Genomic DNA, 19,431 nt, shown 5'->3' with positions numbered 1-19,431 from the left:
GTACTCCTACCCCGGTCTGTACAGCAGAGGGGCTGGGTCACTGGCAAGTAAGACAAGGAAACCTTCACTCTGCCCCTCTATCCCCGCATCTCCTACGTGGAGTATTCAAACAGGTGGTGAGGCAAGTGAATGAGTAAAAGATCGCCAAATTTAATCAATAGTTGATAAATAGTAAAGGCAAGGAACTCACATAGAAACAGAGTCCTGGTCAGCACTAGTAGTGGGGGCGCAAGACCTGCAGCTGCAGTCCCTGCTACCGCATCCGGAAAGCAGGGAAATGTGATGGTGACGTCAGGCAGCTTGGAACTGCGACCGCTACGGAGGCTCTCCTAGGACAAGAACGGATGGCCAGTTGGGAGCTACGCGTTTCGCTGAGACTTCGGCTTCATCAGGCTCAGAAACTTTTGGGGTAAACCAGCACTCATCACCATATACTTCTCCCTGATTGGATTGGGCAGCTCGTGCAGGATGATGTCGGGCACCGTATCGATGCAAGCGTATGTGGGTTGGATTCTGGGAGCGGGTGTTCCTCTGGGAGCGGGTGTGCTTGTGGTGGCAGGCGAGGGTAGGTTGTCTGGGAGGATGCTTTCCTCCTGTCTTGATCGCCGTGTTGTCTCCTGGCGTGGTCTTGACGGGGTTGTCATGTCACTCTCGTCAACGGCATACATGTACACATATTCTTCTGGTGGAGGGGGTACGCTTGGTGATGGAAGGTTCAAGGTCCCATTCATCCCATCCATGCCACCCTCCTGCTCCGGCGTCGGAGATACAAGGGCATGAACTCCGAGAAATTATGTATCCCCGCTATGTCAGTCTCAATCTTCTCCATCCGTTGATCCATCTTCTCCATCTGTTGATCCATCTTCTCCATCCGTTGATCCATCTCCTCCATCCGTTGATCCATATTTAGCATGGTCTCTAAAAAAAGATCTATCTTTACCAGCATAGTAGAGTTCACGGGGATATCGACACTTAACCCATTCAGCATGCGGTCTAACGAGCTGGATCTTGTGCATGGGGTGCTGTGGACATCTGGGTGGATGGGTGCTACGGAGGATGAGATGGGGGTTCCCTGGAGAGAAGTGGCAGCGTCGTCGAAGGATAGAGGAGGTGACCTGTGGATTTCTGGGAGTAAAACGGCAGCGTCGTCGAAGAGGGATGGAGAAAGTGACCTGTGGATTTCCGGGAGAGAAGCGGCAGAGTCGTCTAAGCGTAATGGAGAAAGTGACCTGTAGATTTCCGGGAGACCAGCAGCAGCGTCGTCGAAGAGTAGTGGAGAAGATGGGCTGTGGATTTCCGGGAGAGCAGCGGCAGAGTCGTCGAAGCGTAATCGAGGACGTGGCATGCGGGTTCGATGGGTTGGCTGCCATTTGTTTTGCCTTGAGTGTACATCACCAAATTTCTTCTTGACATACTAAGGCTTACGTGTATTAAAACCCTTAGCCTTTGGGGTCAGCAGAAGGCTTTCTTTATTAGCCTTAGCCTTTCGCTTTGGCCTTGGCTTGGAAATGACTCCTGCCTTTCGCTTTTTCTGCATGACAGACACGGCAGAGGCGAGTAGGTTCCAGCGTCCGTAGAATCGGGGTCGATCCATGGAAGCAGATAGCACAATGCAGTATATGGACAAGGTAAAGTTCAGATAAAGATCATCGAGTGGTGGGAAATGCAAATTGTGTAACCTTCTATGCATGGCAACGAGGTACAGGTGTTAAAAGTGGGCGTATTCTAATGTGAGTCATTAACATTTAAATACACCATCCATTTTGTGGATTCACTGCACATTGAATACACAGACTAAACATTGAATATAAATTATTGTGCTTGTATTTCTTTCTACTCTCAGCAATGCCTGTTAAAAAGATTTCAAAGGATCTCAGCATGAGAATTAAGGAGATGTACACGAGCGGACAACGAATTGCAGATAGCCAACGCTGGTTAGCTGCTTCTGGCCTCGTTGTGCCATCTACCACCGTGTGCTATCATGCACACGGAAAGACCAAACAACGCACGAGTACACCAACGGTAACTAACGCGTAAGTATATTTATATTACTATATAATATAGTATATCTATCTAATATTGTTTATATTGCTGCATATAAATATAACTATACTTTATAGTATAGATCTAACATTATGGTTATTTCTGTTTATTTATATTACTATATAATATACAGTAGTATATCTATCTATTATTGTGTATATTGCTGCATATAAATATAACTATATAGTATAGATCTATCTAACATTATGGTTATTTCTGTTTATTTATATTACTATAATATATATAATATATAATATAGTGTATATCTATCTATTATTGTTTATATTGCTGCATCTAATATTGTTTACTGTAAATGATGTGCTGTACTTGTGGCCTACTGCACTGTAACTTACCGGATCAGTTGTTTTTCTGTACACTGTAGGGAGACAACTCTTCTGGTCGACAAAATAAGTGAAGAGAATGATGAGAAGAGTGTCTTAAGGGTCAAATACACTCTGCTGCAAAATCACAATCTCACTGTATCCGAGACCAGCATAAAGAAGATGAGACGCAGAATTGGATGGAAATATGGACGTGTGAGGTTAGTACAGGAGGTTAAAGTGTTGTTTAAGAAACTGTACTGTACCGATAAAATTATTTCATGTCATTACAGAGCGTTCCCTATGATAAGGGACGTTAACAAGATCAAGAGAGGGGTCCCGGCCCAGGCATGGATCGACAGTGGAGAAACTTTGCATCTTCACTTATGAGTCTACTGTATCGCTGGAGAGATTTGCCACCTTTGCATGCCACAAAAAAGGTTGCATATCTATGAAGCCGCGTCCAAAACACCCTGTGAAGATGCATGTCTGGGGTGCCATCTCTAGGCGTGGACCAGGATGCATTGTCATCTTTGAAGGTAAAATAAGTCACACGCTTTAGCCTTATGCACTTTACTGTACTAGTGTGCAGTTTTTTGAGCACTTTTCTTTTCTTGTTATAGGAATCATGAATAAAGATTTTTTCCAAGAGCAAATTGTGCCTGAGATTGTGGAATACATCACACGTGAGTTCCCAGATGGTCATCGCTTCTACCAGGACAACGATCCGAAGCACACCGCGTCAACTGCGCATATTCTTGAGCGCGGTATCAACTGTGTGAAGATGCCAGCGGAGTAAGTGCGGTAACCGTGTCTCATTTTTTCCCACTGTTTATACTGTGTATCTTTTTAACTAATTGTCCTTTTTTTCCCCCTCCAATGACAGATCGCCAGACTTCAATCCTATCGAAATGGTCTGGCATCAGCAGAAGGATCATATCCGAAAAGTCATGAAACTCTCCAAAAAGGATGAGTTGGCGAAAGGCATAATGAGTTTTTGGAACGATGTACTCACCGTGGAACAATGCAATAAATATATTGACCATATTGCGACTGTGTTGCCCATTGTGATCAAGCGTAATGGGCAAGCATCAGGAAGGTAGTATGGTATAGTACTGTAGTACGTGTAAGTATGGTATGTACTGTAGTATGGTAAGTACAGGCACACCAAGTACAGTACTGTATGATGTAAGTATGGCACAGATTTTTTCTTTCCTGAGAGAGCAGCACTAGCCATCTGGTTACAAAGTATTTAACAGTAGTTACAGTATACAGTAGTTCCAGTATAGACTAGTTTGACAGTACTAACTGCATACTGTAGTCCAATATGGAGTAGCTATACAGTACAGAATACCATAATATGCACCTAACTGCACTAATTTTTTATTTTATTTTCTTTTCAGAGAAAAAAAGGATGGAAATGGGGAGGGGGTATCATGTGTACATTGTGTGAACTGTGTGTACAGTAAAGTGTATCTAAAGTGCAGTCATGATTTACACAAAACCTCCTCTCTCTCAATGAACTATACAGAATGACGAAGAAGATAAAGACGGAAATTTTTATTTTATTATATATTATATATTATTAATTAATATTATTATCAATGTGCATTATTTATGATTATCCACCGGCCCTCAATTTTCAACTGACAGAAGAACTGAATAAAGACTGCATTTTGTATTACTCATGATTATTTGTATATTTGTATTTTTTGTTCCTGATAAAATAAAATAAATATTTCTTTACATTCATGATAATCAGAATCATTAACCCCCCCCCCCTACACCAAAGAAAAAGAAAGAATGACAAAAATTGGTAACTTACTGCATGAAAAACATGAATCAGATTATGGTTTTTTTAACTCTCAATTTCACAGTGCTGTGCAAATCAGATTTTCATATAAAATTCGAGAAGGGATTATCACAAGCGTTACCGTAAACAAAGCCTCAAAGGGTTGGGGGGGTGGATGGGTGAGTCATGCGCAGTAATCATCAGCTAGCTCCCTTCCCAAAGAGGATTACAGAGAGGTGACTCAAAGCCAACAATAGGAAAATTAATGAATGGTTTTGTAGAGGTGTCGATAAGAGGTTCAAATCCTTGAGCGAGCCTTGTGTGTGTGTGCGTGGGGGAGGGGGGTAAAGCTGCATGAAGGATTAGCTGTAGTGTAGTTCAAAGACATGACATATTTTAAACAGGCAGGTCATCATAATAATTGGATCCCCACAACCCCAAATACATAAAAATCACACAAATCAATCATGTGCAGTCAAAAGCTACAGCACAGATTGAATATCGTAATGTCAAGATGGTTGAGGCAGGAACATGTTCATTCATGTTGAGAAAATAATAATAAAAAATGACGAGAAAAAAACATTTTTTTTTGGTCACTCGAACTTCGCAAGCAATTCACGCATGCGCAGTAATAATCAACTACAGCTCCCTTCCCAAAGAGGATTACACGCAGGCGCAGAGAGGTGACTCAAAACAAACAATAGGAAAATTAAAATATTTATTTTTTTGGTCACTCTTGAACTTTTTTTCTCCCAATGAGCATTAATAATCAACACAGAAGAATACAGTAAATTAAAACTGACTGTTATACACGCAGGAATGTGATGACAGAAATGTAATTGAAACCAGAAAGCCATCTGTTCAAAGGAATGGCGTGGGAGAGGTGTACTGTAGATAAGAAGTTGAAATACTGCAGTGCAGTACATTATCCTGTGTGTGTGTGTGTGTGCGGGGGCGAGCGAGGGAAGAGCGCTATATACGCCGAAATGTGATACTGTTACAGTACACGCCTATGCGTTTCAACAATGTTCAAATGAGACATACATGCATGTATAAATATGCAAATTTACAATTACTGCGCGCGCACACGCAGACTGTGTACTGACGTAGGTTGAACTGCTACAGTATTAGACTTTGAAGACAACAGCTCGTGACGCCCACATGAGTTTTTAGACGGTATTGCAGTATTGCAGACAGCGCTAAGAATATGCTAATATTATGAGCGCTAAAATACCGGAATATATTCCGAAAAAAATAAATATATACATCTGCCCGCGGTTATCAGAGTTGCGCCGCTACGGCCGCATTAGGATAAAGGCGGCCGCAGCTGTATGTGGATTTCTTTCCGCAGCCAATGGTTGCGAATATGGGCTCTTTCATCAAGGACACAACTGACTTCATGGGTCACCTGAAGGATTTGCCATTCAACGCGATGGACTGTATTCTTGTGACGCTAGAGGTATCTAGCCTGTATATAAACATTCCGCATGCAAAAGACCTGGATGCGGTTCGCAGTCATTTTGAGGAGTCTAATGGGCAGCAAGGTCCACCCATTGAATTCCTATTATTATTAGTGGAAGTCATTTTAAACAAGTATTTCTTCAAATTTAAAACAAGTATTTTTTACAACTTACAGGCACCGCCATGGGCTCCAAAATGGCGCCGTCCTATGTGAACATTTATATGGATCTTTATGAGAGAACACACATCTTATGTGATGCACCTAATGCACACCCTATAAAGAAATATGTTCGCTACACCGACGACATTTTCATACTCTGGGACGGCACTGAAGGTGCCCTGTTGGAGTTTGTACATTACCTCAACAAAATCCCTTCTACCATTTGATTTACTTTAAGTTACAGCATCACAGAAATCCCGTTTTTGGACACTCTGGTCTACAAGACTGGTGGTGCATTAGCCACAAAGCTGTCCCGCAAATCGACGGACAAAAATTTGCTTCTGTTTTCAACGAGCCACCATCCTTTGCCCCTTATAAGGGGTCTCCCTTTCTCACAACTATTGAGGGTGAAAAGGATCACTAGTGACCCAGATGAGATTGAGAATGCACTAGAACTCACGGCAGCACGTTTTTTTGAGAGGGGCTACAGTTAAACCTACATTGAAACTGCCCTACAGAGGGTTAGTCAAATTGACAGAGAAACACTTCTAGTTCCAGCAGTTGCACTTTCTACTTCAAATAGATTCAACATTGTTAGTACCTTTAGCACGGCTTCCAATAGTCTGAAACGATTTCTAAAACAGAATTGGCACATCTTAGTCAAGGACAACAGGATTGGTAAGATCATACAGGAACCGCATTTGCTCTGCTTCCGACGTGTTCCAAGTATAGGAGATATGATCACAAGCGCAGATCCCATTGATAAATATTGTAAAAAGAAGACGTGGCTGGCAATGAAGCCTGGGGCATATCGGTGTCAAGGTTGTACCAATTGTCAGTTCATGCAACAAGGACCCACGTGCAACCATCCAAACAGTGGCACACTTATGAAGATACAACAGGTCCTTAACTGCAAATCAAAATTCGTAGTTTATTTCATCAGGTGTTCCTGCGGACTCTTCTATATCGGGAAAACTGTAAGAATGCTCAAGGAACGGATCGCAATGCACCGTACAACAATAAGGAAAGCTTTGACAAGCGATGGAGAGGATGAAGATCTGAAATTGCTCCCTGTCGCCAGGCACTTCAAGGATCAGAGGCATTCTCTTGCCACCTTGAGGTGTATGCCCATCTTACAAGTACCTGTGTTGAATCGTGGTGGGGATAGGGGCAAGATTTTGCTACAGCTGGAGGCGAGGCTTATTATTGAACTTAAAACCATGGCTCTCGGTGGACTGAATGAAGACCTTAAGCTGGGTTGTTTCTTATAAACTGTGTTGTGTCTCTCATTTTTTACAGCATTTTTTATGTCTTTTTGGCGGATTTTTCTGTTTTTTCTATTTTTTAATGTCAGTGTTTGTTTTTCATTCATGGTCCTTTCACTTGTGCACATTTTTTGTCCAATGTTTGTTCACTTCTCTTCAGCTGTCACACTTTGTTGATTCCCTCACATCCCTTGTTCCCCCCTTTTCCCCTCTTTCCCTTTTTACCTTTCCCTCCCCTCCCCCCTCCCTCGCCTTTTTTTTCCTTTTCTGTTTTGTCTTCATGCTTATCTTTATTTCTATTTGACTGTGTATGTATTACATGTGTTTGGCCACCAGAGGTCGTCTTGTCCTCCTATAAGCATAGGTCTTTAGCTTATAGCTTTGAGTTCTGAGGCACATGCGCAGTCGACATACTATCTAGTCAGAAGCATGAGAGGGCACTGCACATGTTAGGCCTGGGACCCGCTGCGCCCGGCGGCGCGGGCGACAGCACGGGCTTTCCCCACCAGCAGGGGAATCCTCCCGAGCCGGTCCCGGTCCCCCCTGGCTGCACAGCTCACTACACGCTGTGACGCATCAGCCGCTATGGGATACAAGAGAATTGTGATTCCTAGCGTCGACGCGTCACGTGGTGTGGCTGTGAGCCAATGAGGAGGGGAGGCTTCGGGAGGAGGGGAGGCTTCGGGGAGCGGGGAGGAGTGTGGAGTGTCTGTCTCTGTGTGTGTGTATGCGTGTGTGTATGCGCGTGTGTGTGTATGCGTGTGTGTGTGTGTGTATGCGTGTTTGTGTGTGTATGTATGTATGTGTATGAGTGCCTGCCTGCGTGTGTGTGTGTGTGTGAGAGAGAGAGTGCCTGCGTGTGAGAGAGTGCCTGCATGTGTGTATGACAGCCCGAGCCCAAGCCCGTGGAGGGAGGGAGGGGGGGTGGAAGAGTAGCGGGATCGCGCATATCGCGGTCTGTGTATGTCAGCACCCCGCCTGTCTGAAGTGCGGGAGCGCTGACGGAGGGAGCGGGGCCTTAGCCTAACATTTCTTGCTCAGCGCACTCCCCTGCCTTCCAGTTCTATTATTTTGAGCATACACAGTGGGCGATTAGCAATGCCTGCAGGTGATGCACTCCCCCTTTCCCCATGCGCTCCCCCTATTGGTCGTACCACCGCGCATGCTCAGTTATGGATGCGCAATGCACATTTTTGTCCCCTTTGAGACACCGTATATTGGTGCTTATATTTTACCATGTAAGTTACCCGACCGTTGCCATGGCGCTGTCGGGACGCTTGTAGTACACGCTGGCGCAGGGAGCGGTATGCGTCATCCTGTGGGGCTGTGAGCAGTCTATCATCGCAGTGTTGTGTGATTGGTTATCTCTATTGTTCAGATGGGTGTGTTTCTTGATGAGCTATGTGTTGTCAGCTGTTTTTAATGATTAGGTGCTTGCTCATTGGTGAATTTTTTCTATGTTGCACTGGGCGATGGTATATAAGGAGTTACACAGGCATTTGACCATTGTATGACCCCGAGGAAGGTCCCGTTACGGTGACCGAAACGTTGGTTGCAGTGCCTCTTTTGTCTACAATACAGACTTTGTTTTGACCTACAGTGTGCTGTCTCTTATTATCAGGACACCCCTCTGGTAATTATTATCTCAACATTATTTTTATGGGATAAGCATCTGTGTTTTGCTTGAGTTTGTGTGTGCCTACTGCTTTTCTTTTATATATATATATATATTCCAAAGAAGCAGCCGGCACTCCACTTGCAAGTAGAAAAAATTGGGTCCTTGTCCCATAAAGCAATAATAAACCATACGATACCGTTTGAAGCACGAGATCAGGAGACAGCAGTTTTTTGTATTGAAAAAGACACATAAACCATGTTTTTCAATACAAAAACTTGTGATCAAACTTACCAGAGTGCTGTCTCCTGATCTCGTGCTTCAAACGGTATCGTATGATATATATTTTTAAAAGGCAAAATAAGGTGCGCAAAACTAATTATCAACAATAGTAAAAATGGTGTCAAATGAGTGCTGCCGTAATGTAATGGATGTAGACAACACCAATATTATACAAAAAGACAAAATACAAAAAGCGCAAATCAGAGACAACAGGTGGTTAAATGTCAAACACCTGTGGGATAAATACATAGAATAGCCTTATAAGAATCCAGGACGAGATATGATAATGTAGCTGAAATAAACGGGCATGTAAGGATAAAATCCTTTCTGTGACTGCAGCAGAGAGGCTGGTGATGTCAGGAACTCCTCTCAGGTTACACACTGTGTTCACAATCATTGAAGTTCCCTTGGTTGAAAGTGAACTACACAGTCCCAATAGCCTTGAATAAGGCTTTGCAGCTCAGGCAGGAGAATAAAATGTCCTTACTTCAGACAGACAGGGAGATCTTGTTGGTAAACCCTACAGTCTTGAAAATGCAAAGCCAGCAGCAACCAACTTCACACTGATGATACCCATTAAGGTTGAAACATGTCTGTGAATGGTTTCTCTGGCTTCGCATCTGATTCCAATGCTGTGCTTTAAAGCTGTGTTAACAGCGGGCATAAGCTTATATGGGCTCCATGTAACAATGGTTTTTCAGACACAAGGTGACACATTGTGTGCTCTTTTGCATATCATTTCCCAGAATCTCTTGCTGCAGTGGAAGCACTGTATGCTGGGGATAATGGTGAAAGGCAGGGTTGCAGACCTGCCTAAGACATGTGAATGTGCTCACAAGTGATCTTTTTATTTGATATATATATATATATACACACACACACACACACACACACACACACACACACACACACACACACACACACACACACACACACACACACTGACAAAAGTCCATTCAGTGTGCTCTGACTTTTGTCTTGGCCTGCTATTACACAGTCTTTTTGGGTAACATAGAGGACACGTATCAATGTAGTTCCCCAGACTTCTGCCTGCTTCATTTCTCCCATGGATTGGAATTGCAGTATACAAAAACAAGATAGAAACAAAGCCTAGCTCAACTGTGCTCTAACTATATGCACATCACCCTCTCTGGAGATTGGTGGCTTATCACTTGCCAACTAAATAAAACATATCAATGCATGGAGCAAGAAAACAGTGTCTCATGCACTTAAAGGGACATTGCAACATAATACTTACATGTAATTACTTTAGCTTTAAGCTTTTGAGACAATTTGCACTCCATCCCAGGCACATCCCCTGAGAGATAACTTTTTGGTTAGGGTGTGATCTCCTGAGTTTGCACTTAACACTGACCAGTACTTAGATACTTTAGAGCATACTTACCTTGCTGCTGCTGTTTACCAAATACTGCACACTGCAGAAAAGCCCTCACTTAGGGTTATTTAGGTACAATCAGCTCACAACTGGTGCTACTATTCACTGGCTGTGAACATACCTACCTTGTTTGGTGCTTTATACTCCATATTGCACACTGCAGACTACCCTTATTTAGGGATATTTAGGTATACTAATCAGCATACAATTGGTGCTCTAATTCAAAGGTTATGTTCATTTCAACCTATTGATCAGTCAGTTCACAACTTTATATGGATAGATAGAACCCCCCTTTGGGTTAAGGGCAAATTACTAGGCAATTTGCCACTATTATACCTTCATGGTGTTCTATCTAGTTTAGCACTTTTTGCCGTTCAGCAAAAGTCCTTATAGTGCCCTATATGTTCTAATATACTTTATAGTGTGCATACCAACGTCCACCTATAGGATCTGCACACAAGACCTAGACTTTGATTGTTGGTGTTAATCTATAGGGCAGTATAATTCAACTGTCTATCTAATCCCTAAGGGAACACAGATGCAATATCGTATCAAGATTGATTTGACACTTAACTGCTACAACATAGGCTATGTATATCAACCAGCCATGTGCCGTGTCATCTCAACACTAATGCACCACTTGCACTACTAGTATATTTGGCACTACATATAAAACTTGCATTGAATCCCTTATTCAGCTTTCCCCAAGACTTCCCTACCTATGGTCGCTTGGGGCTAGTGTAATCAAGCAACACTATTAAATACCAACCAACCCAGGGATTACAGTATCCCTAAGGGAATACAGCGTATTGTCATTTAGTTTAATCCTATTTTAATTCCCATTATTTTAATTTGTTTCTAATAAACTCTAGCTTTTAAACAATCAATCATCTCAACCTAGTGTATGAGTGCTTAATTGTGGTTCTTTTATCTTTAGTTCTATCACATACCCTTCACATATCTTCCCCCCACAGCTCAGACCCACTGTGGCGTCCATGGTTCTAAATGTAATAACAACACTCAAAAAGGCAAGAGTTGGTTCCTGGTACTTCTCCTTTTTTCTTCTCTGACTTCCAGTCCATTAAATTCTCAAACTTCACTTTGATGCTTTCTGTGTCCTTCCCACTGTTGTATTGTTTCTTTGGCTTCCAACAAAACTCTTGCATCTGGATTTAATTTTTATCTTGAGGTAAAGAACAGTGAGAATTGGAAGTATTCAAAGCCAGCATTGAGGTTTGTCGCTTCTCCTTTTCAACCTTTCAACATTCTGCCTCTGAACCTTCTTAGTTTTCCTTAGTGCAAAGTCTTTTCTCGTGGCAATTTTTACTCCTACCAGTAGTCTTGGTTTTCCCCTTTGGGGCAATTACCTGGTACTCGGGAGGGGAAGTACAGAGGCTTGTGAACTATTTATCAGTTTATGGCCACAATGTGTTGCATGGTTGAAGAGGACAACGGTGATAACATCCTTGTAGCTTGTGCACTCTAATAGTGTCTCTTCAAGCTTTCATTCTAGTGTGCCATGCTTTTGTTGTGCGGTCTTCTCTTCCCTGTCACTAGCATGACCATCTGCATCTGACGCCGCATCATTTAGCTCAAGCTTGTCAACCTTGGTGCAGTTGTCCTCAATTCTACCTGCAACCTGTGGCATCTCTGTTTTGCAGTCAGAAGACATGTAGTTTTGTGTTGTTCTTTTCTGCATTTTGTGGAAAGCAGATTGTAGAACTGGGATGATATTGAAAATGACCTTATAGGAATGCACAGCTTGCTTGGTTATGATGTAGTATCTGTATTCGGACTGAATCACACAAGCAGCTTTCTTCACAATCCTACAAAGTCTTTGTTGCTGATACTTTCTAACATTGACTGGAGTTCAATAACACATTGCTTCAAATTTCCATACTTCTTCCATTGTCGTTGCATTCTCCAAACTCACTGAAGCGAGCTAGCTGCTTTATTCTGGTGATAAATATTATGAGCTTTCATCCTTCCGTAGGAAACCTTTATGACAACAATTGCAGAGCGTTTATAGCAATAGTTTCTCTCTCCAGTCTTCCTTTGACACAAGCTCTGTAACATTTCTGAAGTGGCAGAATGCTTATCTTTTTTTTTCGGAATCCTCTCTGATTTGAGAAAGTTTTAACTGAAGACATAGGGATTTGCTCTTTTATTTCTCCAAAGCACCCTCTGCATCTTCCACTGCTAGCTGCACTTCTACATTTTCTTGTTCCACTTGTTTCTTAAACTTTTCTATGTCATGGAGTTTCTCATTCCTTTCACTGAAAATGTCAGTCAAATCTGACATTTCCTTTTTCAGTTTTCTACTTTCTCTTTTTTTCAATCTCTTAAACAATCTTATCATAAGTATCCTTCAATTTACACCACTCTGTGCCGAGAACGCAGATCTCCATCTGACAGACTTTCAGCTCTGTGCTGAGACCATGCGCCTCCTTCTGAGAGACATCCTACTTCTGCTCCCATCAGCAAGGAGTTGTTTAATGAGACTCAAGATCTTGACAGCAGCAGCAGCAGCAGCAGCATTTGACCAGTCCAGTTTAACCATCACATCTTCCAACTGGTTCTGCAAGTGATGCTTGTTTTCTCCAATGATGCACACTTAGAGATCAATGTGGACTGCCACCTCTTTGGCTCCGCCTTGGCTTTTTCCTCTTTATCCAATTTTTCACATAACAGATCACCATCATATCTGCCAGTTTGCAGTATATTTTCAGTGTGTCAAGGTATCATCACTTGTTTGTCCTAGGTCCTCTTCTCTACTGTGTCTCCGGACATCTTTCTCAGAAGCATCTGGGGACTCTGCCTTTCCCCAGATGAATCTTCCAGTCACTCTGGTCTGTAGTACTTCTCGGAATGCAGGCATCTTGGCCAGCAGACTTCCCAGAGAGCAGGTGTCTCAGCATCCTTCCGACACATGTCTGCCCGACATCTCCAAATATTTCCACCACTTCCTCTGCAAGAAAACTATGCAGTTTTTTTTTTATTTACTCTTCCTAATTACATTGTAGATTCTGACACATCAGCAGTACTGGTCACACACTAATTGTTAAAAGCTTCTGCATTTTTCTTGCATCCACAATGCGTAGCTTGCTACTGCAGCTGCTTGGCAAGCTAAAAAAAAAACATTTCTCTTGCCGATGGTACTGGTCTTTTTCTGGAGCCACGTAGGAATGCTCACTCCTGAAGCGAAACTGTCTTGTGTGGCTGGGCTTACTACATAATAAATATATTAAATCTTTAATTCTGGTTCTTTGGGTGTATTCTTCACACTGACTACAGGAGGGGCTACTGCATAAATACATTTTACAATACATATGCTGTGAACACTGTTGGTAACCATAGTATGGTCGGCAGACTTTAATTGCAGACTCTGAACTTATAGGTCACCTTCTATAGCTGTCTCACTCCTGCTGTGCAGCCATTTTGAAAACCCACAAACCTTTCAGTGAGTGCCCATATGCTCCACCATATATAAAAAAAAGTCTCTTCAGGGCACTTTGACTTTTGTCTGCGCCTGTCTTTTAGGGTAACACAGTCTTTTAGGGTAACTTAGAGGACAATTACCAAGGTCTTAGTTCCCTAAATTTCTACCTGCTTTATTTCTCCCAAGGAGTAGAACTGCAGCATACAAAAAACAAATAGAATAGAAACAAAACCCTAGCTAAACTGAGTTCTAACTACAGTATTCAGGTGTGTCACTCCATACGTTACCATCCACGTCCCCATCACTAGAATGGCCTTTCAGATTGACTCTCCGCGGGTTCTTAGTCATCAACTCATCAATCCAAAGTATTGATTAACAAGCTAAGAATGGAGGCTGTGGAAAGTAAATCTTAAGGAAGTGGAGTGAAGTGGACCATGACACAGAAGTAGGAAACCGATGTGTGGAGGAACACACTAGAAGATGTGTGGCCACACAAAGACTGCACAAGTGTGGCTTAGCACCTGAGTGAGCACTAAATACCGGTGTCCTCCCAAACTGCTCTAATCCAGCACCACATACCCCATATGCCACAACATCTTGGCAGAGACCCTCCAAAATGTACATCCAGCAGATGGGCCTTCACTATTTGATTTGTTTGTGAGAGCATTGAGATTTTTTTCCCTTCCATTTAAAATGTGCTACACTATACTGTTCAGGGGTGAGCAAACTTTTTATGCCGAGCCCCTCTTTTCATCCATGAAATTTCTCGGGTTCCCCCTGCATGATGTAATCAAAATCACATGAAAAAAAAAAAAACCTTTATTAAACGGTATACAATGTAAATACAAATATGTCTAAATACTTACATATTTCAACAGTTCGCGCTTGCAAAATTAGGCTGCGTCCATGCTGCTGCTGAGAGTGGTGACATCACGAACTCTCCAAGCATGAGCACAGGGTGTCCTGCATAATTTTGCAAGCATGAGCGGGGGGGTGGAGGGGGGATGGATCGAGGCTATTTTTGTGTGTGACTGTGTGTGTGTGGCTGTGTGTGTGTTTGCATTGACTGCTGCTGAGTGCGCTTCAAAGTCAATTTTGTTTTTCTCCCCAAGCGCCAAGCTTTGGAGAGCGTACGTGCACAAAGGCAATCCTTTTGGTGGGGGGGGGGGGGGAATTCATCCACCTCTTTGCTACCTCCCTTCCCCCCCACCCCCACATTTGTTTCCTTCCCCTCCCATGTTTTACTTCTCACATTTGCCTTTTTATTCTCTCTGCTCTTTGGCTTCCTGTCCCCAGTGTCAACCACACTCCTACCTACAGTATTATGTATTATTTATTCATTTTTTTCCATTTTCAATGTTGTGTTTACACTTTTTTTTACATTATTTCTGTACATTCATAGTATGATTGATATAGTGGCAGCCTACCCTTTCACTTGCAGAGGATCGCAGCGAAGCAGGTTGCCAGGGGAGGAGAGCAGGACCACAGTGCTATTGCTGGGCAGACACCGGAAAGAGCGGCGTTTGAACTCACAACGCAGCTCCTCCCCCATACCTCCAAAGCCCCCATGCGTGCGCACACACACCATCATGTGGTCGCCACCTGCACTATCCTGTTTGCCCGACCGCGCCCATCTTCTTCGGCTGCCCGCCCGCGCACATCTTCTTGACCACCTGCGCACAGCTTTTTAGCCCTCCAGCGTCTGCCTACCCGCGCAAACCAGGTTTTGCCGCATGCCATATGCGCCCCCCCTAGATAATCTTGCGCCCCCCAGTTTGCGCATTGCTGCATTCAATCATAACACCCACACACAATCACAACACACACAGCACACATACTCATATTACAACCAACACAACACACACAGAGACAACACACAGACACAACAAACACACCACTCAATCACAACACACACACACAACACACTCAATCACAACACCCACACACTCAATCCCAACACACACAGACACAATACACACTCAATCACAACACCCACACCCACAATAACAACCAACACTGCCACAACACACACACACACACTCACAACACACACAACAGAAACTCAATCACAACCAACACAGACACAACACACACAACACAACATACAATCATAACAGTCACACACTTTCACCTGGGGGGGGGAGTACAAGCATGCTCTGGTCCCCCGTGTTTTACTGCAAACTGGGGTGAAGAAACAGACAGGAGGAGGAGGGGTTGTCTGTGTGCAGAGAGAAGCCCCGCCCCCGCAGCAAGCCACAGCACAGAGAAGCAGCAGCATGGAGTTGAGCCCGTGCACAGCATCTGCCCGCCCCCAAGGTTTCGCCGCACACCGCCTATGCCCCCCTAAATAATCTTGCCCCCCCAAGGGGCGCAAACCCCCAGTTTGCGCTCCGCGGCTGTATATCCTTTTATTTTTATCTCTTGGCATTTTTTGTGGCTTATCCTTAAGTTTCTTAAGATCTACCGTACATAAGCAGTTAATCAGGTTTTGATGCTATTCAGTACGGTTTGATATATCTACAGAATATCACTGCTTTGGATTTATTATTATTTTGAATATTTTTGAGCACCTAATTTGATATATGTTTATATAAAAATGTACTAGTAACACAGTCTAAGTTATAAATAGTAATATCTTAGAAAGTTATTCAAACTTTCACTAGTATTGTTTACCATACTCTTTAAATATATTTTTCTATTTACAGGAAAAAAAATCTATTTATTTCCATTTGAGCACACTGGCAGATTTTACAATCGAGATGTTTGATGTTCTTGATGAAATCAACTATCAGTCTTACAATGACTTTGTTCTCAGAGTGGGTAAGATATAATTTCTATTTAACTTTTGCACACAAGATCATTGAATTGTAGCTCTATTACTGTTTCACTTTCTTTTTTTATAGTGGTTGATTTATCAGATTATATTATAAGAACTATTGAGACAATAGATATACTGTATGTTTGTTTGGGGCGGATGAAGGTAGAGGGATGCTTTTTTGTTTTGGTAGGTGCCCTACTGTAGGTGGTTGGTTAATCCTCCAGAGGTGATTCTGGTAAGTGTTAACTCCTTTGTTACCTTAGCAGTAAAGGTAGCCAAGGGGCTAGGTAGTGTCGTTTTTTATTGTATTAGCTTGGTAACGACAGGCATAAACGCAGGTTAACATTATTTCTACCATAGGGTTCTTTAATAATATATATTACAGAAGCATAAGATAGAAATATTATTAAAGTGATCATGATGTGGTAATTAATGCGTTAATTTCCGCATCACAACTTTGCATCAAATATCACCCCCGTTAAATTATTACAGCAATCAGTATTCCATTATAATATTGCAGTATTTATTTTTTTACCAGGTGAAATATTCACTCCTTTTAATGGAGGTTAATGTATCTGGACCATAGTTTAGTATCAAAAACCTATTCTTCTGATTAGGGCTATATGAACTTTACCAGATAAGCTTCTCCTATGTTTTTCTTGAACTTTCCAAAAAAATCCCTAGAATTTTTTAACCTGAAAGTTTGGGCAAAATTAGATAGTGGGGGAGAGGGAGGGGTGTCACGGGAGACCAAGTCTTATTAACACATTAATACCGGGTTTCTGGATTGAGCACAACAAGGAGGGTAAAATAAATTGTAATTTTTTTTCCTTTTAAGACAAACACACAATTCTTTACAATTACACTTATTATACACTTACTGGGATGGGGAAATGAAAAATAATGTCCACGGAACAAATAACTCAGTCTCTGGGCACCACTGCAAGGGTGCGGGGTGGTGCGCGAAATCGAGCCATGCGACAGTCCTTGGCTCGGGGCACGGGATGCAGCCCCTGTAACTCCACCGAACGAAAACTTTTCGTTAAGTCCTTATAGAATTCGTTCGGGAATCCTTAGCTCAAACAAATTCTGGAAGAGGGGTGCAATTCTTTGTAACGATGTTTTAACACCTCACACTCTGGAACTCTGCGGACGCTGGAACTGACCTTGGTTGAAGCTCAAGATGTTTCTTAGCTGAATCTTAGATGAATCTGACTTAAACCGGGCTTCAGGCATTCTTATAGGTTTTAGACTCCTATCCTTAACCTGTACAGCCAATGCCCCCATGGGAATAACTTTTTTCACCTATCCCAGACTTGCCAGTAGCTCATAAACCTGGCAGAGGTGGCTTCCCAGTCTGCTTAGAGCATGCGCTAACTTGGCACCTAAGCTGCTTAGCATACGGGACCCAACCCCTTACCTGGTGACAGTAAGTCTGGGGATCGGCTACCATTTGTTGATAGCCTATACTTCACACCGGTATAGGGTACTTTACTATATCCAGCTCGCCCTAACACCTTAGGGTCTCTGAGGCTTTCATCTCCGGACTTCTCTAGACCCTGGGGCACCAGCTCAGCAGGGTGCCCTTTGAAGTACAGAGTTGTAAATCCCTCAGCTCATTCATCCCAAACATATGCACATGTTAATGGATTCACTGCTGGGCTGACAGGAAAGGGTTCCTGTCTTTATATTTTAAAATACCTAAAACACAGTTTATTTTCATATATTGTTTCTATATGAGTTGGTGGTATTAGAACAACATGTATGTGTATAGACTACAAACGAACTAATAACGCTCTCTATCAGCGCTGGATCCAATTGGCGATTGTGATAGTTAACATCAAACAAAATGTGCGCGATATAACAATAAGTGAAACAACAGCTGCCAGGCAAACAATAGACATTTCCAAATCTAACATAACATACACATATACAAAAAGCTAAGTCCCCGGCGCTAATGAGTTAAAGTCCACAGTACCATGATCCAAAAGACAGTCCTTGATGGAAATGACAGTCCTGGCAATGGGTGGATTAACCAATACAGTTCAGAGTGGCTTTGATGGTCTTCAGAATGTACTCCAGATGGTCTCTGTAATAAATAAAAAAGACACACCAATTGCGCAGTATGTAAAGAACCACAGCCCTGACTAGGATGGAAACAACTCTAACTTACAAGAAAAGATCTTGTGCAATCAAGGGAGAGAATCTGTACTGCGCTGCGTGTCCACCTCGACATCCACGAAACCCAAGTGGTTGAAACGGGGTGATTTCACTTGTACTTGGTGGTGCCCTCAGGAATCCAGCATGAGCCGCCACAGCAAGCGTGTAGAGAAACGAACACAGCCTAGTGTAAAAACGTACTTACACTTTATTACATAAAAACAAACATACTACCAACACTTACAATTCGAATTGATAGCGAATGTGGCCAACGGATGCTGTCCTCAACCTGCATACACGTGGGATACTAAGCTCCTCCTCCCTACGCGTTTCGTGACATTATGTCACTTCCTCAGGGGTTGTGGAAGCTTGGTGAATGAACTCATTAAATATACAGTGTAATTGATAGACTTGCCCACTAATGGGCGTGCAATTTAAGATTGACAGATCAAGAAGGACACAAGTTGGCTGACAATATTACAAGAAAGCTGCTGGGGTTAAGTGTACCTTCACTGCCATATCTATCATAAAAAACAACAACATTAGAACATTAAAAAACAACATTAGAACATTAAAAAATATATAAACAATAAAAGGATATTGTGGTGGATACTTACTAAACTCGATATAGATAAAGGATGAGAAGAAATATTGAAAGCTAAACATCCTAATTTCTAGGG

At 42.5% G+C, this 19,431-nt stretch overlaps 1 protein-coding gene across 5 annotated transcripts in view; it reads left to right on the top strand.

The window, feature by feature from the left end:
- The window catches only part of ADCY1 (adenylate cyclase 1), a 747,796-nt gene that overhangs the window by 672,130 nt on the left and 56,235 nt on the right, over positions 1–19,431 (top strand). For all 5 annotated transcript variants that reach the window (XM_075586430.1, XM_075586431.1, XM_075586432.1 and 2 more), the window contains one exon: positions 16,479–16,593. In XM_075586430.1, the coding sequence (XP_075442545.1) occupies positions 16,479–16,593 (115 nt within the window). The remainder of the gene's footprint in view (positions 1–16,478; positions 16,594–19,431) is intronic.

Source organism: Ascaphus truei, chromosome 2, assembly GCF_040206685.1.
Source record: "Ascaphus truei isolate aAscTru1 chromosome 2, aAscTru1.hap1, whole genome shotgun sequence".
Taxonomy (NCBI): domain Eukaryota; kingdom Metazoa; phylum Chordata; class Amphibia; order Anura; family Ascaphidae; genus Ascaphus; species Ascaphus truei.
The sequence above is the reverse complement of the archived record's forward strand: the minus strand, read 5'-3'. Positions and strand labels throughout refer to the sequence as shown.